Source organism: Sinohyriopsis cumingii, chromosome 11 (assembly GCF_028554795.1).
Source record: "Sinohyriopsis cumingii isolate HCF-2022 chromosome 11, ASM2855479v2, whole genome shotgun sequence".
Lineage (NCBI taxonomy): Eukaryota > Metazoa > Mollusca > Bivalvia > Unionida > Unionidae > Sinohyriopsis > Sinohyriopsis cumingii.
The window spans coordinates 56,096,554-56,115,338 of NC_142971.1; the positions used below are offsets into that span (position 1 = coordinate 56,096,554).

General features: G+C 33.5%; 1 protein-coding gene and 1 long non-coding RNA gene across 6 annotated transcripts in view; one reads left to right on the forward strand and one right to left on the reverse strand.

Moving 5' to 3' along the window:
* LOC149788497 (S-adenosylhomocysteine hydrolase-like protein 1) overlaps window positions 1–18,785 on the reverse strand; it is a 193,808-nt gene that overhangs the window by 117,017 nt on the left and 58,006 nt on the right. For 2 of the 4 annotated variants that reach the window (XR_016424157.1, XM_089974498.1), the window contains exon 1: window positions 1,331–1,919. The exons of the other annotated variants lie outside the window; for them this stretch is intronic. Coding sequence is in view for 1 of the 2 variants with exons in the window: in XM_089974498.1 (XP_089830624.1) it covers window positions 1,331–1,553 (223 nt within the window). In the remaining variant the exon portion in view is untranslated. Of the gene's footprint in view, window positions 1–1,330; window positions 1,920–18,785 lie in introns of those variants that run through there. 4 annotated transcript variants of the gene reach the window in all.
* LOC149788498 (uncharacterized) overlaps window positions 2,491–18,785 on the forward strand; it is a 67,869-nt gene continuing 51,574 nt past the window's right edge. The window contains exon 1 of one of the 2 annotated variants that reach the window (XR_016424158.1): window positions 2,491–2,880. This is a non-coding gene — a long non-coding RNA (uncharacterized LOC149788498). The remainder of the gene's footprint in view (window positions 2,881–18,785) is intronic. The other variant, XR_016424159.1, reaches the window with a different exon arrangement.

An 18,785-nucleotide genomic window follows, 5' to 3' on the forward strand; every position in this document is an offset into this window, starting at 1 on the left:
CAAGCCCTATTTTAGGTTATAGCACAAATTCCCTTTGCTGTTACATATTGATGGATTTTATGCTTACAATTCACATGTAGGTAGTTACTTAACCTGTAAAAACTTCAGTCATCCATTTTCACTGCAATTCTGCAAAATAATTACATCAGTAAAAATATCAACAAAAAACAGCAAAAAATTGTTGTGGTATCATGACAGCTGTGACAACCCAAGAACTTTTAGAACAGGTGTCCATACTGCTTCTTAAATGTTTACAGATGTAAGCACTGTGTCCTGGTAAAATGCCACAAAATCAGTACACTACATATGCATGGTGCTTCTCAAATTGTGTGAGATTTAAGCATTGTCTGGTGTAAAAATATCACAAAATTTGTACACTATAATATCCACACATGCTTCCATTTATTTGTAAGCACCGCCCCTTTACCGATTTATGCATGAAAAACGTCAAGGATATTAAAAAATGCACAAAACTAAGTCATTTCGTTAATCACCTTATGATTTCTCACCTGACTGTTGCCAGGGGGATCCTAATGAATTTTTTGGCACTTACTTTGAGGACTTCTATTTGGTATGAAACGACAACAAACTGATGTGTTACTGATCTCCTGTATGACAATCAGGTTAGAAATTATAAGTTCAAGAATGAAATGACATAAGCGTCATGCAATTGTCACATCCATGATGTTTTCAGTTTTAAAAATGACTGAGTGATACAAATAAATGGAAGGGTGTGCAATTACTATACATGTGCACATTGTTTCTCAAATTATGGGATCTAAGCATTGTGTGTGGTGGTAAAATACCACAATGATTGTGTGCATGTCATCTAAGCTATTACCTAAATTAGGTGATACTTAATATCAGTATGAATGTCAGCCAAGATTTTCATAAACTTAGAAAGTGGACAAAAAACTTAAATAAAGTAATGTTGAAGGTAACTTGGTGTAACATAATGCAGTTATAACATTTCCCAAATATATATTTTATGTACTTCGCTTATAAGTCAAGTCAAACTGCAAACAACAAAAGATACTGATCTATCATAGTATAATGTACCTACTGACCCTAGTCCATACTGTATGTTCTACTAATTACTGCTAACTAACTGCACAGACCCAGATATGCTTTGTAGTTGGACTCGTCTTGTAAGCAAGTATATATGTTACAGAGATTGGTCAAATACTGTCATGAGAAGTACAAAGATTCTTCCTGGTATCCATTAGTAACATGTACAATGGAGACAATTGATATAAATTTTATGATTCCAAAAAGTAGATTTCTTCACTTGAAAACTCTCTCTCTCTCTCTCCTTCTTACTGAAACTTACAAAGCTCATCTCCACTTTCCCCGTATGAGCTTGCATTTGATGCCCGTCTGTATTCGTGACTACCAACAACTTGCTGAGTTATCCGTTTGTCAAGCTGAACGCTGTGTCTTTTCCTCCCAGTACGAGATTTATACAAATCTTCTTCCTCCATATGTTTCATTTTTTCTGTTAACTCGAAATGCTCACAATTATTGGATGATGTCAATAACTTTTGCGACAACATTTTGTTGATCTGTAAACAATCCTCTGCTATAAACAAACTTCAACTAATGGATGAGCTTCAAATACAAGTGCACAACAGGATGTAGCACTTGTACATTATATCATATATGTATCTGTACAATTTCAGTCTCTCTTCACTGTACATGAGCAAAAAGAATAAGCTGACGTAATTCAAAGAAATCAATTGCACAAATTCATGAAAAAACACTTAAACTCAGGAAACTGGTGTAGATTAGGTAAAGGAAAGATCGCTTTATCTAACAATGTTATCTAAATTATACACAACAACTTGCAGCAAACAAGTTACTACTCTATATAAAGGAGTCAAATTTTTTAACATCAGGATCAAGAAATATTTATAAAATTCCCCAAAACTGGAATTCTAGTCAATACAATGACATGTAAATTTCAAAGAACTAATCAGCTAATCTGCTGCAGTAAAAGGCTATGATCACAATGCCAAAAGGTCAGTCATGAATCCTGGAGAAAAGCAACATAAAACTAGTAAGACACACAAACCACAACATATGAATAGATCTCCACACTTTTATGCCTCAACTATGTGTAGACTACAGTCCATAATGAAATTGTACTGGTCCACTGGCTAATGGAATATACTGGAATCATTCACTGCTCTGTTTAATTTTATCTGTACTAACGGAATATGGACTTTAATGGCTGATATAAATTGTCAAGTCATTTCTCAGTACACAAGCTTAATGTGTGTGCACCCTGTCTAAGTATTCAGGAATATTTATATCCCAGAACATATGAATGCTGTATCTACACATTATACACATATGCTTTTGTACATGAAGAAGTACATTCTGTTAGAATGAATACAAATTCACAGTTCAACACATATCAGTTGAGTTGATTAGGATCCATTCCCTCCACAGAATAGCAATACCGATGCACTGAGCCAAAATGAATTCCACAGGGCTTCACAGGTATTGTTCTCAATTCAGTGACTTATCAAACTGTGCAATACCATACCAGTCATCTGATCCTGGCATGGGCCTATCACAGCCTGAAGACTGCAAATTAATAAAATGGATGCTAGCTGCTTTGTGGTTCAGTAATTGGTGGATTTATTGATAGTTTTTGTTAAAGCTATGACAGAGACATTTATAATCATCAATTTACAACTGGATTTTTCTGCCAATTCCTCATTAATGTTTCTGAGAAGGGGATTAAGTTCTCAATTTATTTTAGCTTTGTGTTATAGCATCACAGCTTTGGCAGCAAGTTTTTCTGTCTTCCATGTGAAAGTATGCAGCAATTGGCAAAGCTACAGACATCTTGTAAAAACAGCCACAGCAAAAAAGGTAAGTGTTCACTGACTATACATATAACAAATGACAATGCTTATTTCAGTTTTTATAAGGAATGACCAATGTTGTATGTATGTATGTATGTATGTATGTATGTAGGTAGGTAGGTAGGTAAGTAGGTAAGTAGGTAGGTAGGTAGGCAGGCAGGCAGGCAGGCAGGCATACATTCATGTATGCATTGTTATGACTATGGTCTTAAACTAAGTAATTGAAAAGAGCTAATATCAACAAATTTTGTAAAATTCAACAAATAATTTTATTTGCCTAGAATACAAACTGAAAATTTTAAAAGAATTTTCAGTATTGTGAATTAAATTCCTAACAGTATTAAAAGTTCTATCACAATTCCAAAATGCATGACGTGCCATCTGAATTTCAGTGGTATTCAAAAAAAAATTCAATAATAAATGTGTTGGTGTACCTGTTGTCTTGAATATGCTAATGTGCCAGTAACCTGGATTGTGCCAAAGTGTAAATAGTCTTTTGATCTATCATAATAAAACAATCCGAAAAATTCTCTTTTGAACTGACTACAATTGCAATGTCCAAGATATTACTGATCAGAACTTTGTATTTCTAGTGAATAATAATTTAAATTATTACTTCCACACAAATGAAAATCTGAACACAATAAGACTGATTCTAGTTCAAGATGTTAAGACAAGACTGAATAATTTTTCAAGTAAACAACTTTATATAAAACCCTAAGGCACAATAATAGAACCAGGATGAGGGTCAAAGTTCATTTCTAGAACATCCTAAGTTGCTAACAAAATAAGTCAATTACTAAAATTATAATTAAGAACATGACAAACATGAGGTACAACAGGTTTTTCCATGGGGGAAAACCAATGTCCTAGACGCAGATTAAGATAAACATGTTTACCTCCATTGATAATGATTCTAATACTTAATCTATATTCAACAAGAAATATTAGCCATGTATAATGTTGTTTACAAAATAACTGTCCATAGTCACGTACACCATGAACTTGATTTTGGACTAAGGTCAATTACAGAATACAATAATACATAACATGTACTCATGGAGAAAAAAGCCATCACACAATGCAAATTAAATATACACAGCATTCTGTATGTCTGTTTGTGTGCATATGTGTGTGTGTGTGTGTGTGTGTGTGTGTGTGTGTGTATTGGGTTTAACAGCATATTCTGCACAATCCTTCCTATTAATGTCCAAAAGCTTGCTGTTAAATCAGCATATAAAAGAAAGTTGCTGCTTGATTTAATAACAGCTGTTCTATTCAAAAAAAGCATCATCTGACAGTGAATGTGTTTAATGATATATTCCTGATCAAATATTCTAAAAGGGCACCATCTGGCAGTGAATGTGTTTAATGATTGATACCATTTGACAGTGAATGTGTTTAATGAATGACACCCTTTGACAGTGAATGTGTTTAATGAATGACACCATTTGACAGTGAATGTGTTTAATGAATGACACCATTTGACAGTCAATGTGTTTAATGAATGACACAATTTGACAGTCAATGTGTTTAATGAATGACACCTTTTGCCTTCAAATGTGTTTAATGAATGGTACCATTAGACAGTGAATGTTTCATGAATGATACCATTTGACAGTGAATGTGTTTAATGAATGACACCATTTGACAGTGAATGTGTTTAATGAATTATATAGTCCTGTTCGAATAATCAGTAAACAACAGCTACATCAAACAATGAAGGTAAAAAATGACAGAAACCGACAAAATAAGGTTTGCTTCCATCTTAATGTAAACAAACATTATTTCACCAAAAATTAAACTGAAATATCAAAGCACAAAATTTTCCCACTGTTCCAGTGAGAAAAGAAAAGCATAGTATCAGAAAATTCAAACTACATGTACTGTATGGATGTGAAAAATGATGAAAGGTCAAACTTCCATATGCAGTTCACATATTTCCCACCACTCTGAGCTGCCATGACTAAAACATGTTTTCAGTGATTGATTACATGTAGTTAACTACTTCTATTTATCAATACTGGGCTAAAAAAAAAAAAACATATTAACATTTGAATTTCAGTATACATTTTTGCCATACAACACTTGATGCAACTGAACAACTATTCCTGTTTTTAATCAATTTCTTTTTAAATTGTTACTTCTAGTAATTTGTAAAACATCACATCAATAAAAAAATTTAGGCAAATTAATAAATTGTAAAAAGTCTGTATGGCATTTGCACAATTGGCAACCAAGAAAACTTCAACAAGTTCCAAAATGGAAATTATCTCGCAAAGCCAAATAGCCATATGTGTAAGGTCTCACTACACTAATTATGTTGGTGTACCCTTGAAGGTCTCACTACACTAATTATGCTGGTGTACCCCTGAAGGTCTCACTACACTAATTATGTTTGTGTACCCTTGAAGGTCTCGCTACACTAATTATGTTGGTGTACCCTTGAAGGTCTCACTACACTAATTAGGTTAAAGTACCCTTGAAGGTCTCACTACACTAATTATGTTGGTTTACCCTTGAAGGTCTCACTACACTAATCCTGTTGGTGTACCCCTAAAGGTCTCACTACACTAAGTATGTTGGTGTACCCTTGAAGGTCTCCCTACACTAATCATGTTGGTGTACCCCAAAAGGTCTCACTACACTAATTATGTTTGTGTACCCTTGAAGGTCTCGCTATACTAATTATGCTCCTAATATATTAAATTTATTTTTCTAGACTTCTGATCAAATAAGATGCCTTGGTTATAAGTTAAAATACACCAGGATGATCTTCTATTAGGTACTGACACACATCCAGCTATGCACATGTACATTTTATGTTAGTAATGACACACATCCAAACTATACACATTTACATTTTATGTTAGTACTGACACACATCTAAACTATACATATGTATATCTTATGTTAGTACTGACACACATCCAAACTATACACATGTACATTTTATATTAGTACTGACATACATCCAAACTATACACATATATATCTTACGTTAGGTACTTACATCCAAACTATACACATGCATATTTTATGTTAGGTATTTATACACATCTAAACAATACACCTGTATATCTTATGTTACTACTGACATACATCCAAATTATACACATGTATATCTTATATTAGGTGCTTGCACACATCCAAACTATACACATGTATATCTTATGTTAGGTATTTACACACAACCAAACTATACAGATGTATATCTTACGTTAGGTATTTACACACATCCATACTATACACATGTATATTTAATGTTAGGTACTGACACATATCCAAACTATACACATGTATATTTTATGTTAGTACTGACACACATCTAAACTATACACATGTATATTTTATGTTAGGTACTTACACACATCCAAACTATACACACATACATTTTATGTCAGTACTGACATACATCCAAACTATACACATGTATATATTATGCTAGTAATGGCACACATCCAAACTATACACATGTACATTTTATATTAGTACTGACACACATCTAAACTATATACATGTATATATTATGCTAGTACTGACACACATCCAAACTATACACATGTATATCTTATGTTAGGTACTTACACACATCTAAACTATACACATGTATATCTTATGTTAGGTACTTACACACATCCAAACTATACACATGTATATTTTATGTTAGTAATGACACACATCCAAACTATACACATGTACATTTTATGTTAGTACTTACACACATCCAAACTATACACATGTATATATTATGCTAGTATTGACACACATCCAAACTATATACATGTATATCTTATATGTTAGTACTTACACACATCCAAACTATACACATGTATATCTTATGACAGTACTGACACACATCCAAAGTAAACACATGTATATCTTATGTTAGTACTGACACATATCCAAAACTATACACATATATATCTACAGCATATAACCAATACCTTGGACTATACACATGAATATCATACTGCATATAACCAACACTCTGGACTACACATGTATATCTTACAGCATATAACCAACACTCTGGACTATACACATATATCTTATGGCATAAAACCAACACTTTGTTCTACACATGTATATCTTACAGCATAAAACCAACACTGGACTACACATGTATATCTTACAGCATAAAACCAATGCTCTGGACTATACACATATATCTTACAGCATAAAACCAATACTCTGGACTACACATGTATATCTTACAGCATAAAACCAATACTCTGGACTACACATGTATATCTTACAGCATAAGACCAATGCTCTGGACTACACATGTATATCTTACAGCATAAAACCAATACTCTGGATACACATGTATATCTTACAACATAAAACCAATACTCTGGACTACACATGTATATCTTACAGCATAAAACCAATGCTCTGGACTACACACGTATATCTTACAGCATAAAACCAATACTCTGGATACACATGTATATCTTACAACATAAAACCAATACTCTGGACTACACATGTATATCTTACAGCATAAAACCAACACTCTGGACTACACATGTATATCTTACAGCATAAGACTAATGCTCTGGACTACACATGTATATTTATCTTATTGCATAAAACCAACACTGATCATTCCTCAGTATGTAAAAATCATATGAGCTGTGTCAATTTTTCAAACTATGTAGCCTGAAATGTGCCACCTTTCCTTCACTTTCATCACTGAGATTCCTAAACCAGGCTAGTAAAACAGTACAGTAGTGGAACCTTTTATCCATCACACTTCACACTGGACAGTTTGTTGGCAGTCTAAAAGCAATTATATATGACACAGTGAATTTCCCACTTGCAGATAACAAGACTAGTGACATATAAAACAAACAGTAGAATATGATGTATTCAAAGCTGGGGCCTGTCTAAAGTATTCAGTCTAATGCAGGATATGCTTTGATATGATAATTGTGTCTTATTTTTTACTTGTAATTATCAATCAATTGTGACCTCCCAAACCTGAATGTCACATTTTATGTCCACCCTGTTTGGTACTAAATTTCTTTTTGTGTAATTAGTATGCAAGTCCCATGCATCTAATGGCCAAATACAAGTCCATGATTCTCACTAGTCATCAAGTAGTAATCTCTTGTAACTAAATGTCCCTGCCTGCTGTCCCTTCATATTTCTGCTGTTGTTGTGCAGCAAGAACCTACTGAAATTTCTTTTTTCACCTTTTAGCTGGGGGGTTAGGGTTAAACAGCCAGCCAGCACATGCAACATGTACTTCTATGGCTTACATTTTTTTATTTGAACCACAATTCCACAGCTCAGTTAAGCATGAGCATCAATTTGAGCCTATTTCCATTTCCATAGCTCAGTAAGGATAAGCATCAATAGCAGCCAATTTACATTTCCATACCTTAGTAAAGCATGAGCGTCTTGAGTCAATTTCCATTTCAATGCTTCGGTTTGGCATCCCAATCAATTAGCCAATTTCCATTTTCAGTTTGCTTGAAAAGGAGTGATTTCCACTTCCATACCTAAGTTAATCATGAACAACAATCTCAGTTAATTTCCATTTGAATGCAACATTTAGGCATCCCAATCAATTTGAGTAAATTTCCATACCTTAATTAAGCATGAGTATCACTCAGTTAATTTCCATTTCTATGCCTCTGCTATGCATCCCAGTTTGAGTCAATTTCCACTTCCATACCTCAGTTAAGCATGACATCAAATTTAGTCAAATTACATTTTTGTACCTCAGTTAAGCATAACCTTAAATTTGAGTCAATTTATCCCTCAGTTAAGCTTGCACATCAGTTTGAGTAAATGTCCATTTCCATGCCTCAGATAGGCCTCCCATTTAATTAAAGTCAACTTCCGTTTCCATACCCCAGTTTGGCCTCCCATTTAATTAAAGTCAACTTCAATTTACATACCCCAATTAGGCCTCCCATTTAATTAAAGTCAACTTCCATTTCCATATCCTAGTTAGGCCTCCCATTTAATTAAAGTCAACTTCCATTTCCATACCCCAGTTCGGCCTCCCATTTAATTAAAGTCAACTTCAATTTACATACCCCAGTTAGGCCTCCCATTTAATTAAAGTCAACTTCCATTTCCATATCCTAGTTAGGCCTCCCATTTAATTAAAGTCAACTTCAATTTCCCTACCCCAGTAAGGCCTCCCATTTAATTAAAGTCAACTTCCATTTCCATACCCTAGTTAGGCCTCCCATTTAATTAAAGTCAACTTCAATTTACATACCCCAGTTAGGCCCCCCATTTAATTAAAGTCAACTTCCATTTCCATACCCTAGTTAGACCTCTCATTTAATTAAAGTCAACTTCCATTTCCATACCCCAGTTAGGCCTCCCATTTAATTAATGTCAGCTTCAATTTACATACCCCAGTTAGGCCTCCCATTTAATTAAAGTCAACTTCCATTTCCATACCCTAGTTAGACCTCCCATTTAATTAAAGTCAACTTCCATTTCCATACCCCAGTTAGGCCTCCCATTTAATTAAAGTCAACTTCCATTTCCATACCCCAGTTAGGCCTCCCATTTAATTAAAGTCAACTTCCATTTCCATACCCTAGTTAGGCCTCCCATTTAATTAAAGTCAACTTCAATTTACAAACCCTGTTTGGTCTCCCATTTAATTTAAGTCAACTACCATTTCCATACCCTAGTTAGGCCTCCCATTTAATTAAAGTCAACTTCTATTTCCATACCCCAGTTAAAGCATGAGAACTTCCAAGAATTTAGATACAAGTATACAGCACACCACACAATATGTGCAATATCACAAGAATTTAGATACAAGTATACAGCACACCATAAAATATGTGCAATATTACAAGAATTTAGATAACAAGTATACAGCACACCATACAATATGTGCAATATTACAAGAATTTAGATACAAGTATACAGCACACCATACAATATGTGCAATATTACAAGAATTTAGATAGCAAGTATACAGCACACCATACAATATGTGCAATATTACAAGAATTTAGATACAAGTATACAGCACACCATACAATATGTGCAATATTACAAGAATATTTTTCAGCCCAAAGCAAATTTTATGGAAGGACAACCATATCTTGACCAATGGAGCTAAATGTTTGTCCGGTTAATGCAATAACTTTATACATGAAAATATGGAACTGAATGCCTTAATAGGATAATGAATTACAAGGAACAGAGCTACAACAAAGTATAAAAACCTAATTATGTAAGAAAAATTGGAAATGAATTATCTGTGTGTAATTCAAAATGAAAAGATCCCTTCAAATTCATCATTTGAAACATGTACAAAATAATTTACTTAGTCCCAAATCAACATTACTTGTTGTATTAAGATCCATGGTTTTCAAAGCACTGGGAAATAAAATGCACAGTACAAAAAATTGAAGTAGGAGGTAATTACTGACCAGTTTTAAAAAAAAAAAAATTTTTTTAAAGAAAATTAACCAAGGACCTATATTACATGACTTGAGCAAACTGGCTTGTCTCAGCCTTTACTAGTACAAGGACTAAAATTCTTATTTGATTTATATATTGTCAAGACAATGCAAGCTCCTATTCAGGACAATCCAACTTCTAGCTGAGAGACATGTCTGTCTTAAATTTACAAAGTCTGTTAAACATGAAGACGTTATATACTTGTATTTAGATACAGAGTATGCTAATTAAGAGTTCAAAGTGCCTTGAAAAACCAACCAACCAAATTATGGAGTACGCTAATAAAGAGTTCAAAGTGACTTTAAAAACCAACCAACCAAATTACGGAGTACGCTAATAAAGAGTTCAAAGTGCCTTTAAAAACCAACTAACCAAATTATGGAGTACGCTAATAAAGAGTTCAAAGTGCCTTTAAAAACCAACCAACCAAATTACGGAGTACGCTAATAAAGAGTTCAAAGTGCCTTTAAAAACCAACCAACCAAATTACGGAGTACGCTAATAAAGAGTTCAAAGTGCCTTTAAAAACCAACCAACCAAATTACAGAGTACACTCATTTAGAGTTCAAAGTGCCTTTAAAAACCAACCAACCAAATTATGGAGTATGCTAATAAAGAGTTCAAAGTGCCTTTAAAAACCAACCAAATTACAGAGTACACTAATTTAGAGTTCAAAGTGCCTTTAAAAACCAGCCAACCAAATTACAGAGTATTCTAATAAAATAGTTCAAAGGTGGCTTTAAAAACCAACCAAACAAATTACATAGTATGCTAAATACAGAGTCCAAAGTGGCTTTAAAAACCAAACAACCAAATTATACAGTATACCAAGAGAAGTGGTCATAGTGCCATTAAACTTCAACCAAACAAATTACACAGTATACTAATAAAGAGTTTAAAGTGCCTTTAAAAACCAACCAACCAAATTACAGAGTATGATAATAAAGAGTTATAATAATAAAATAATAATAATAATAATAATAAATTTATTTAGAGAAGGTAACTCAATTCGTTACAGAACTAATCTACCCTGAGACCTTCCATCTATTACGTACAATATATACAGTATATACAACATGAAAGAGTCTGGCTTGACACTAAATAATTAATTTTAAAATTCAAAGTATCAAGTCTGGAACACATGCAAAGGCATCTGTGAAAACAAACATATTAAAAACATAAAATATCATCCTGCATTGAAAAATTCAACTATGCAAATGATGCAAAATTACAGAAAAGCAGGCAGCATTTTTTGTACCAGAACTGCTTAATTTTCTAAAGATTTCATCCATTTAAGATACTGATTATGAAAAGAAGAAATGCTAGGAGTCTGCCTTATGTCACTGGGAATGTTGTTCCATACCAGTGGACCAGTATATTGAAAACTTTTTTTAAACAATTCCTTCTTTGGCCTTGGTATAATGTAATTTTTACTTCTTATGGACCTTAAATTTGGAGTACCATCAGCATCTCTTTGGTGTAAGATATTGCTTAGATAGACAGGAATGGCTTTTCTGGATACTTTATACATCAATTTGGCCTTTCTAAGAAATATTCTTTCATGTATTGTTAAAACCTTTATATTATTCATTGCATCCTGAAAACTGTCTATACACTGATCTAGAATTTAAATGCCAAGCCCTCTTTTGGAGTCTTAAAAGGTTTGTTATGTTTGAATTAGAGGTATTACCCCAAATTACATTACAGTAGTCCAGATATAGCTGAATATAAATAGAGGCAGTACCCCAAATTACATTACAGTAGTCCAGATATAGCTGAATATAAATAGAGGCAGTACCCCAAATTACATTACAGTAGTCCAGATATAGCTGAATATAAATAGAGGCAGTACCCCAAATTACATTACAGTAGTCCAGATATAGCTGAATATAAATAGAGGCAGTACCCCAAATTACATTACAGTAGTCCAGATATAGTTGAATATAAATCTGATAAAAGATGACCACATACTGAAGAAGAATGTTATGTTTTGATTTTCCTCAGTAGCCAAAGATAAGAATTAAACTTTTTTGTAACATGTTTAATGTTAATAGACCAAGTAAGATTGTTATCTATGAATACACCAAGAATTCAAAGTGCATTTAAAAACAAACCAACCAAATCACAGAGTATACCAGCCAAAGTGATCAAAATGCCATTAAAAAACAACCAACCAAATTACACAATAGCAGTTGTAAAAAGAAAATTACCTGTAATTCATAAATGGACAAATAAAAAAAGAATGGTTTTAGTTACCTAACTGTTTTTTTTCCTTCTGAATCTACATTTATTGGGCGTAAAAATTAAAGAAAAAAATTTGTAAAAAAAAAAAAAGAAGAAAAGACATTTGTAAAATAAAATAACAAAGGGATGTAACGATAATCAAAATTAGGCTCAGGAAGCAACTGGTGCATATTTTTCACTTAATGTTTTGTCTAAATCTGTCCTGACCAAATAAACAACAAACAAAAAACAATAAAAGCAAGATTGTACCGACTTACAGTCTTAATTTTTGTACAATGTAACCAACATATTTTTTTATCTGGCCAAAGTATAAGCACTCAAAAAATTGAATCAGTAACCAAAACCTAGTAATCAAAGTCTGATGTTTTTTTCAGTACATGTATGTCTGTATCTATGTATGTATGTATGTATGTATGTATGTATGTATGTATGTATGTATGTATGGAGTTTAACAGCACATCAACACAATCTGGGCAATTTAATGCTAATTTAAAATGTATAAAGTACATAACCCTGCAACATGTACACATGGCAATTTAATGCTAATTTAAAATGTATAAAGTACATAACCCTGCAACATGTACACATGGCAATTTAATGCTAATTTAAAATGTATAAAGTACATAACCCTGCAACATGCACACATGGCAATTTAATGCTAATTTAAAATGTATAAAGTACATAACCCTGCAACATGCACACATGGCAATTTAATGCTAATTTAAAATGTATAAAGTACATAACCCTGCAACATGTACACATGGCAATTTAATGCTAATTTAAAATGTATAAAGTACATAACCCTGCAACATACACACATGGCAATTTAATGCTAATTTAAAATGTATAAAGTACATAACCCTGCAACATGTACACATGGCATAGCTTAGTTTACTGCCTGTACAAAATCATTAAACATGAAAACAATCAATAAAATATATGGCTATCAGAGAGGAAGGAAGTACCTGTTCCAATTAAACAGTATATTTTCACCTCTCTGCTTAAGGAATGTTTAGTGGGATTTTTTCATTAGTTCTTTTCTTAAAATATCTATTATTTTCACAGTAAAAAGTGGCACTGCTAAAAAGAAAAAAAAGCTGATGAGAATTAGCTGTAGCACACAATATTACACATCAGATTGATTTACTGATAATGATAACAATTTTATTTAAAACTACATTATTTGCCCATGAGAAACAGTCATTCACAGAACCTTTCACAATTAGCATTTTAATTTAAAGAAACACCAAAAGTTTATGAGCCAGTGAATTTTTTTTTCAAAAAGGTTTTCTAGATCCTACAAAAACATTATATCACTGTGCATGTCCAGGAGTAATCCTGCTTGTATTTATCACAATGAACATACAAGGGACACCTCATTTAATTTTCCAAGGAGTTCCAACTTTCTTTGGAACCTGTTTTTTCTCCCTCTAACCTCAAATATTCTTTCATTTTGTATTATATATATATATATATATATATATATATATTATTTCTACACATCAGAAATATTTTTTAAGCTAGTGGGGTAACCAGAAAAATAAACAATCAGTCCCTCTGTAGTTGAAAACAATATCAAAACAATCCAATGAATCAAAGAAACTACTTTATATATATTAAAGAAAGAAGCATCATGCAAGCCGAATTCTGTCAAAATGCGAGGTAAAAGACATACAGCAAATGAAACAATCGCAGGCCAAATTCTGTCAAAATGCGAGGTAAAAGACAAATGAAACAATCGCAGGCCGAATGAGGAATGGCATGTACATGCTGCCAACTGTTCAGTAAGACTAGACAGCGGATGGGAGAAAAACCAGTTTCCTGTTGTTTCAATTACATGTAATCAGCATAATTTTGGTTAAAACTTTCGATAACTTCCAGAATTGAGTGTGTGTTTGTCTGATTTGGATCTTTAACGTAGCTTTAACAATTTTTCAGTCATATCACTACGATGTCTGCAGTATGACAGGTTTTAGTGATGTCTAGCACTGGGGCATCATGCCGCAGGCATGTAGCATGATGCCCCACCCAGTCACATTATCCTGACACAAGGCCGACCAGTCCTAACACTAACCTCTTAATGCTGAGTGCCAAGCGAGGCAGCTGTTAGTACCATTTTTGTAAGTCTATGGTATGACTCGGCCAGGGATCAAACCCACAACCTCCCGCATCCGAGGCAACCGCTCTAACCACTACAACACTGGTGTGGTCGACGTCATGTTGAATGGTGGTTCTATTTTTGTTTAACATTAAGACTTCCTATATAGGTTCTTTCTGTCAAATTTTAGCAGATACGAGCAGTTTTTTAAATGAAGTCATTGACAGTTTTGTCTTCATCTAGTAACAGTGGCCATAATAGACTAGATCTGTATTAATTGTAGTGAAATTCAAGCTTTAGAACACACTACTACACAGGACCCCTCTTTTACAATAAGAATGTAGATAGAACATTTCAAGGTGTATCCATTCACCAACAAAGCTCAGGAATTTTATTTTCAAGCAGTTATTACCTGGGTTGAGTAAGATGCAAGGGTTTTTCATCCATGTCCTCACTGTTAACTCAACACAGTTTGTTTCGAACTAAGGAACCACCTGATGCAATTGTCTCAATTTCCACCAACTTTCATATTTCATAATGCATTTTAGACAAATTCCTATTCCAGAGATCTACATAACAACACCATAAAAATACTCCTTATCGGCTAAACGAATCTGAATGTTTCAAGGTTATGCCCAAGTGGATTTTCAATCAGTGAGCTGCTATTTCAACATTAACTGCTTTATAAATAGATTACAACAATATTTATCATCTGAACATTGGTGGGAATCAACAGTGTAGAATGCAAAAACTTAATTAATGCAAGTAAAATGTGAAACAAAGGTCACTGCCTTCCTTTCTTGTATCGATATAAATAACCACATTAGATGCAATTACTTAGTAAGAAAACTTAGTATACCAGAGCTTGAGAAACAAGCTTAAAACAACCAAATAGCCCACCTTCAAAACATGAAAAATAGGTAACATTGACCTTATTTTGTGATGGTGACTCTAAGTCATCAAAATGCATCCCCTTCCATTTAAAAAACTAGGTACAACAGTATATAAACAAGTTACAAAAGTTGTCTGGCCACAAGTTAAAGCAGAAACATTACCTAGGTCAGTAAAATGTGGAAATACTGGTCACTGACCCTTTGCTCTAAGTGTGTGGAATGCATACAATCATCAAATTGAAAAGAGCTTGAAAAATAAAAACCCCTTATTGTTCCTGCATTTGGGATCGAAACCACCATGCTTTCCTTCATGTTCTGTCCCAAGTACAGTCAACAACTGCACTGATCAAAAAATTACTTTCAACATCATATGCAACTATTAGCTTAGATTTATATGGAATTTTACATCATGTATGCAAATATATAACCACTACAGGACAATTTCAATAAATTACTCAAATCAGATTGCTCAGATTGTGATTATTGTCATTGTCTCCCTCTCTGTTACAAAGAAACATCTCTCTCTCTCTCTCTCTCTCTCTCTCATCATTTTTTATCATTATTATGTTGTGATGTTTTAATACTTGTATCATGTAGGGAAATGGTTCCATCAAGTTGTTAGAACTTGTACCCAATCCCACTGTATCCTATTGTGACAATAACATTTGTTTAATTAAACAAACCAAGTTTCATGATCCAGGTTTAACAGTATCTAGATAGTGTTCCAAACAATCACAGATACACACAAAACCTTAACACATTAACCCCTGGAGGTTTTTGTTATTTTCATCTGAAATTCGAGTAGGAAACACATTTTGAAAGCTATTTCTGAATAAATCCTAATAAATGAACTTCCAGGTGATTTTCCAATAACATAATGCCTAGTTGTGTTAGAAATGTCATTTTTCATTGGCCATTTCGCTCGTACATGAGCAGAATAGTAAAAGTTGCGGAGTTCTATTTTTTTTTTTGCTTAACGGACCCATTATTTTCTTATCGAGACCACTCTTTATTTCAAATGCCCATCTTATCCAACTTTTTGCAAAGGTTCATCTGTCTGTTTGCAGTTCATTCCAGTCTGCCTTAGATCTGAGACAAAAAGGTCTAAAATCCAGACAAAAAATTGGATTCCAACCACAGGTGAATTTTGGGTGGAAAAAAATCGGGTCCAAAAAATGAGGTTTTTCCCTGTATTTTGTAGTGCAACTAGAACTTCCAGATTATTTGGTATCATTGTAGAGCTATATCTGTCTACCTTTCTATAATATCACCCACTTTAGTTTATCAACATGACCTTGACGCTACAGAGCTCTGCAGTAGGCTACTACCTCCTGCCACGTAAACTCTAAACTCGTCACCAGGGGTTAATGTGTTAAAGAGTGTATAGCCAATGTACATGCATGTACAAAGTTAGCCCCCTCAGCTGGCTGTACCTATTTAAATGCTTTTATCTGTGGTGGTGTTGACATTGACAGCAATACAGTGATGTCATGTGTACTTCAATAGACCTTCTCACAACTCATGATATTCTGGGCATATTTTAGTAACTTCCGTACCCAAAGATATGATGGGATTAAAAAACTTGGGCTCAGTGAATTTTTTTTTAAATTGTGAGTTTTGTTCTACATAAAAAGGGGGGGGGGCAGAGTATATGGCTATTACAATAAATATGGTATATCTAGAAAAGCATTTCTAATCATGTTTATGGACCCAGCACCAAAGAGACATACCAATAACGCCCATCCACATATGCTGCATATCTTTATTATATTTACCTGTTGCCATGATAAACAGTGAGGTTCCCCCTCCTTATTACTACCTATATAATATCACAGAGTACATAATTTTTTATCTGCCTTTCATACATTTTAGCTATGATTAGTTTCAACAGCTGAAAGACTTATGATTTTCCTCTATAAGATTAGCGGGTGTCCAGTGCAATCTGTAGCTTGTACATGGTAGATGCAACTGAAACTCACTGTAGCTTGTACACAACTGAAACTTGATATCAGACCGAACTTAGGTTCATGTACGTTTTTATATTTAAAACTATGGTTAACATACAGCATTATTCTCTGAATGTACATGTGTATAAACAGAAAAATGATACAAAGAAATACATCAGGTAGGTCAAAACTCTGATTCAGTGCCAAAATTTAAATTGTTATTCTTTCTTACATGTGTAAATTACAAATGGTGTGAACAGCGAAACCACTATGAGTAAAATGGTTAACAAAACATTATGAAGTAGTAGCTGTAGTAGTAGTAGTAGTTATAGTAGTAGTGGTAGTAGTAAAAGTCATAGTAGTAGCAGTAGTAGTTACTGCAAAATAGTCACTGTGAATATTTAATTTTAATGACTCAAGGACATGATTAGAAGAAGCCTAGTAATGATCTGGGACACTTGTGTAGAAAATTTACATACCTAAATAAATGCTATCTATCTACTTGTCTGAATCTGATCCTCATACAATGCAGTCTACTTATTTGCAAAGTACAGCATTTCTCTTCGACCAAAATAATGGGATTCATAATTGTTACTGGGTTTTTTTTAATATAGACTGTGTTACCAGGACAAATGTAGACAGCATAGTTCTGGCTCTTGCAGATAAAATTTAAGTAAAATAATCAAAGGCAACATACTAGGGCATCCCCCATAAGATTCCATGACTAAAAGCGATTTCATGCAAGCATAATCGTCATGTGCAAGAATTTCATAACTGCTTCCAGGTTATAGGTCAAAAGGGCTTCCAGGTTATAGATCAAAAGGGCCCATATCACACACACATTCGCAGCTTTAAGCTTAACGATATGAATCAATAAGAAGAAAAAGTGAGAGAGAGAGAGAGAGAGAGAAAGGGCATGAAAATTCCTGTGCTAGTATTTTGTTTTTGATCTCAATCTCTCTCTCACACACACACACATGCACACATATACACAGTGAAGTTATAAGGAAATTGACAAAGACAGTGAGAAAGATAAACCACTATTAAGGAACCCAGTCTTATGACAGCAACATAAAACTTGACCTGGCAATCTAATAATTAAATCCTGCATTGAAATAAATGAACTTTGACCTTATGGTCATGATTTTTGGGACTTTTTGTATTTTTGTTTTCAGTAAATTTCACATATAAAGTTAGCCTTTTGAGGTTTTCACTGTTCATCACCTTGAAAAGCAGAGCTCTAATTTCATCTAAATATATTTAAATAAAAAACTGATCA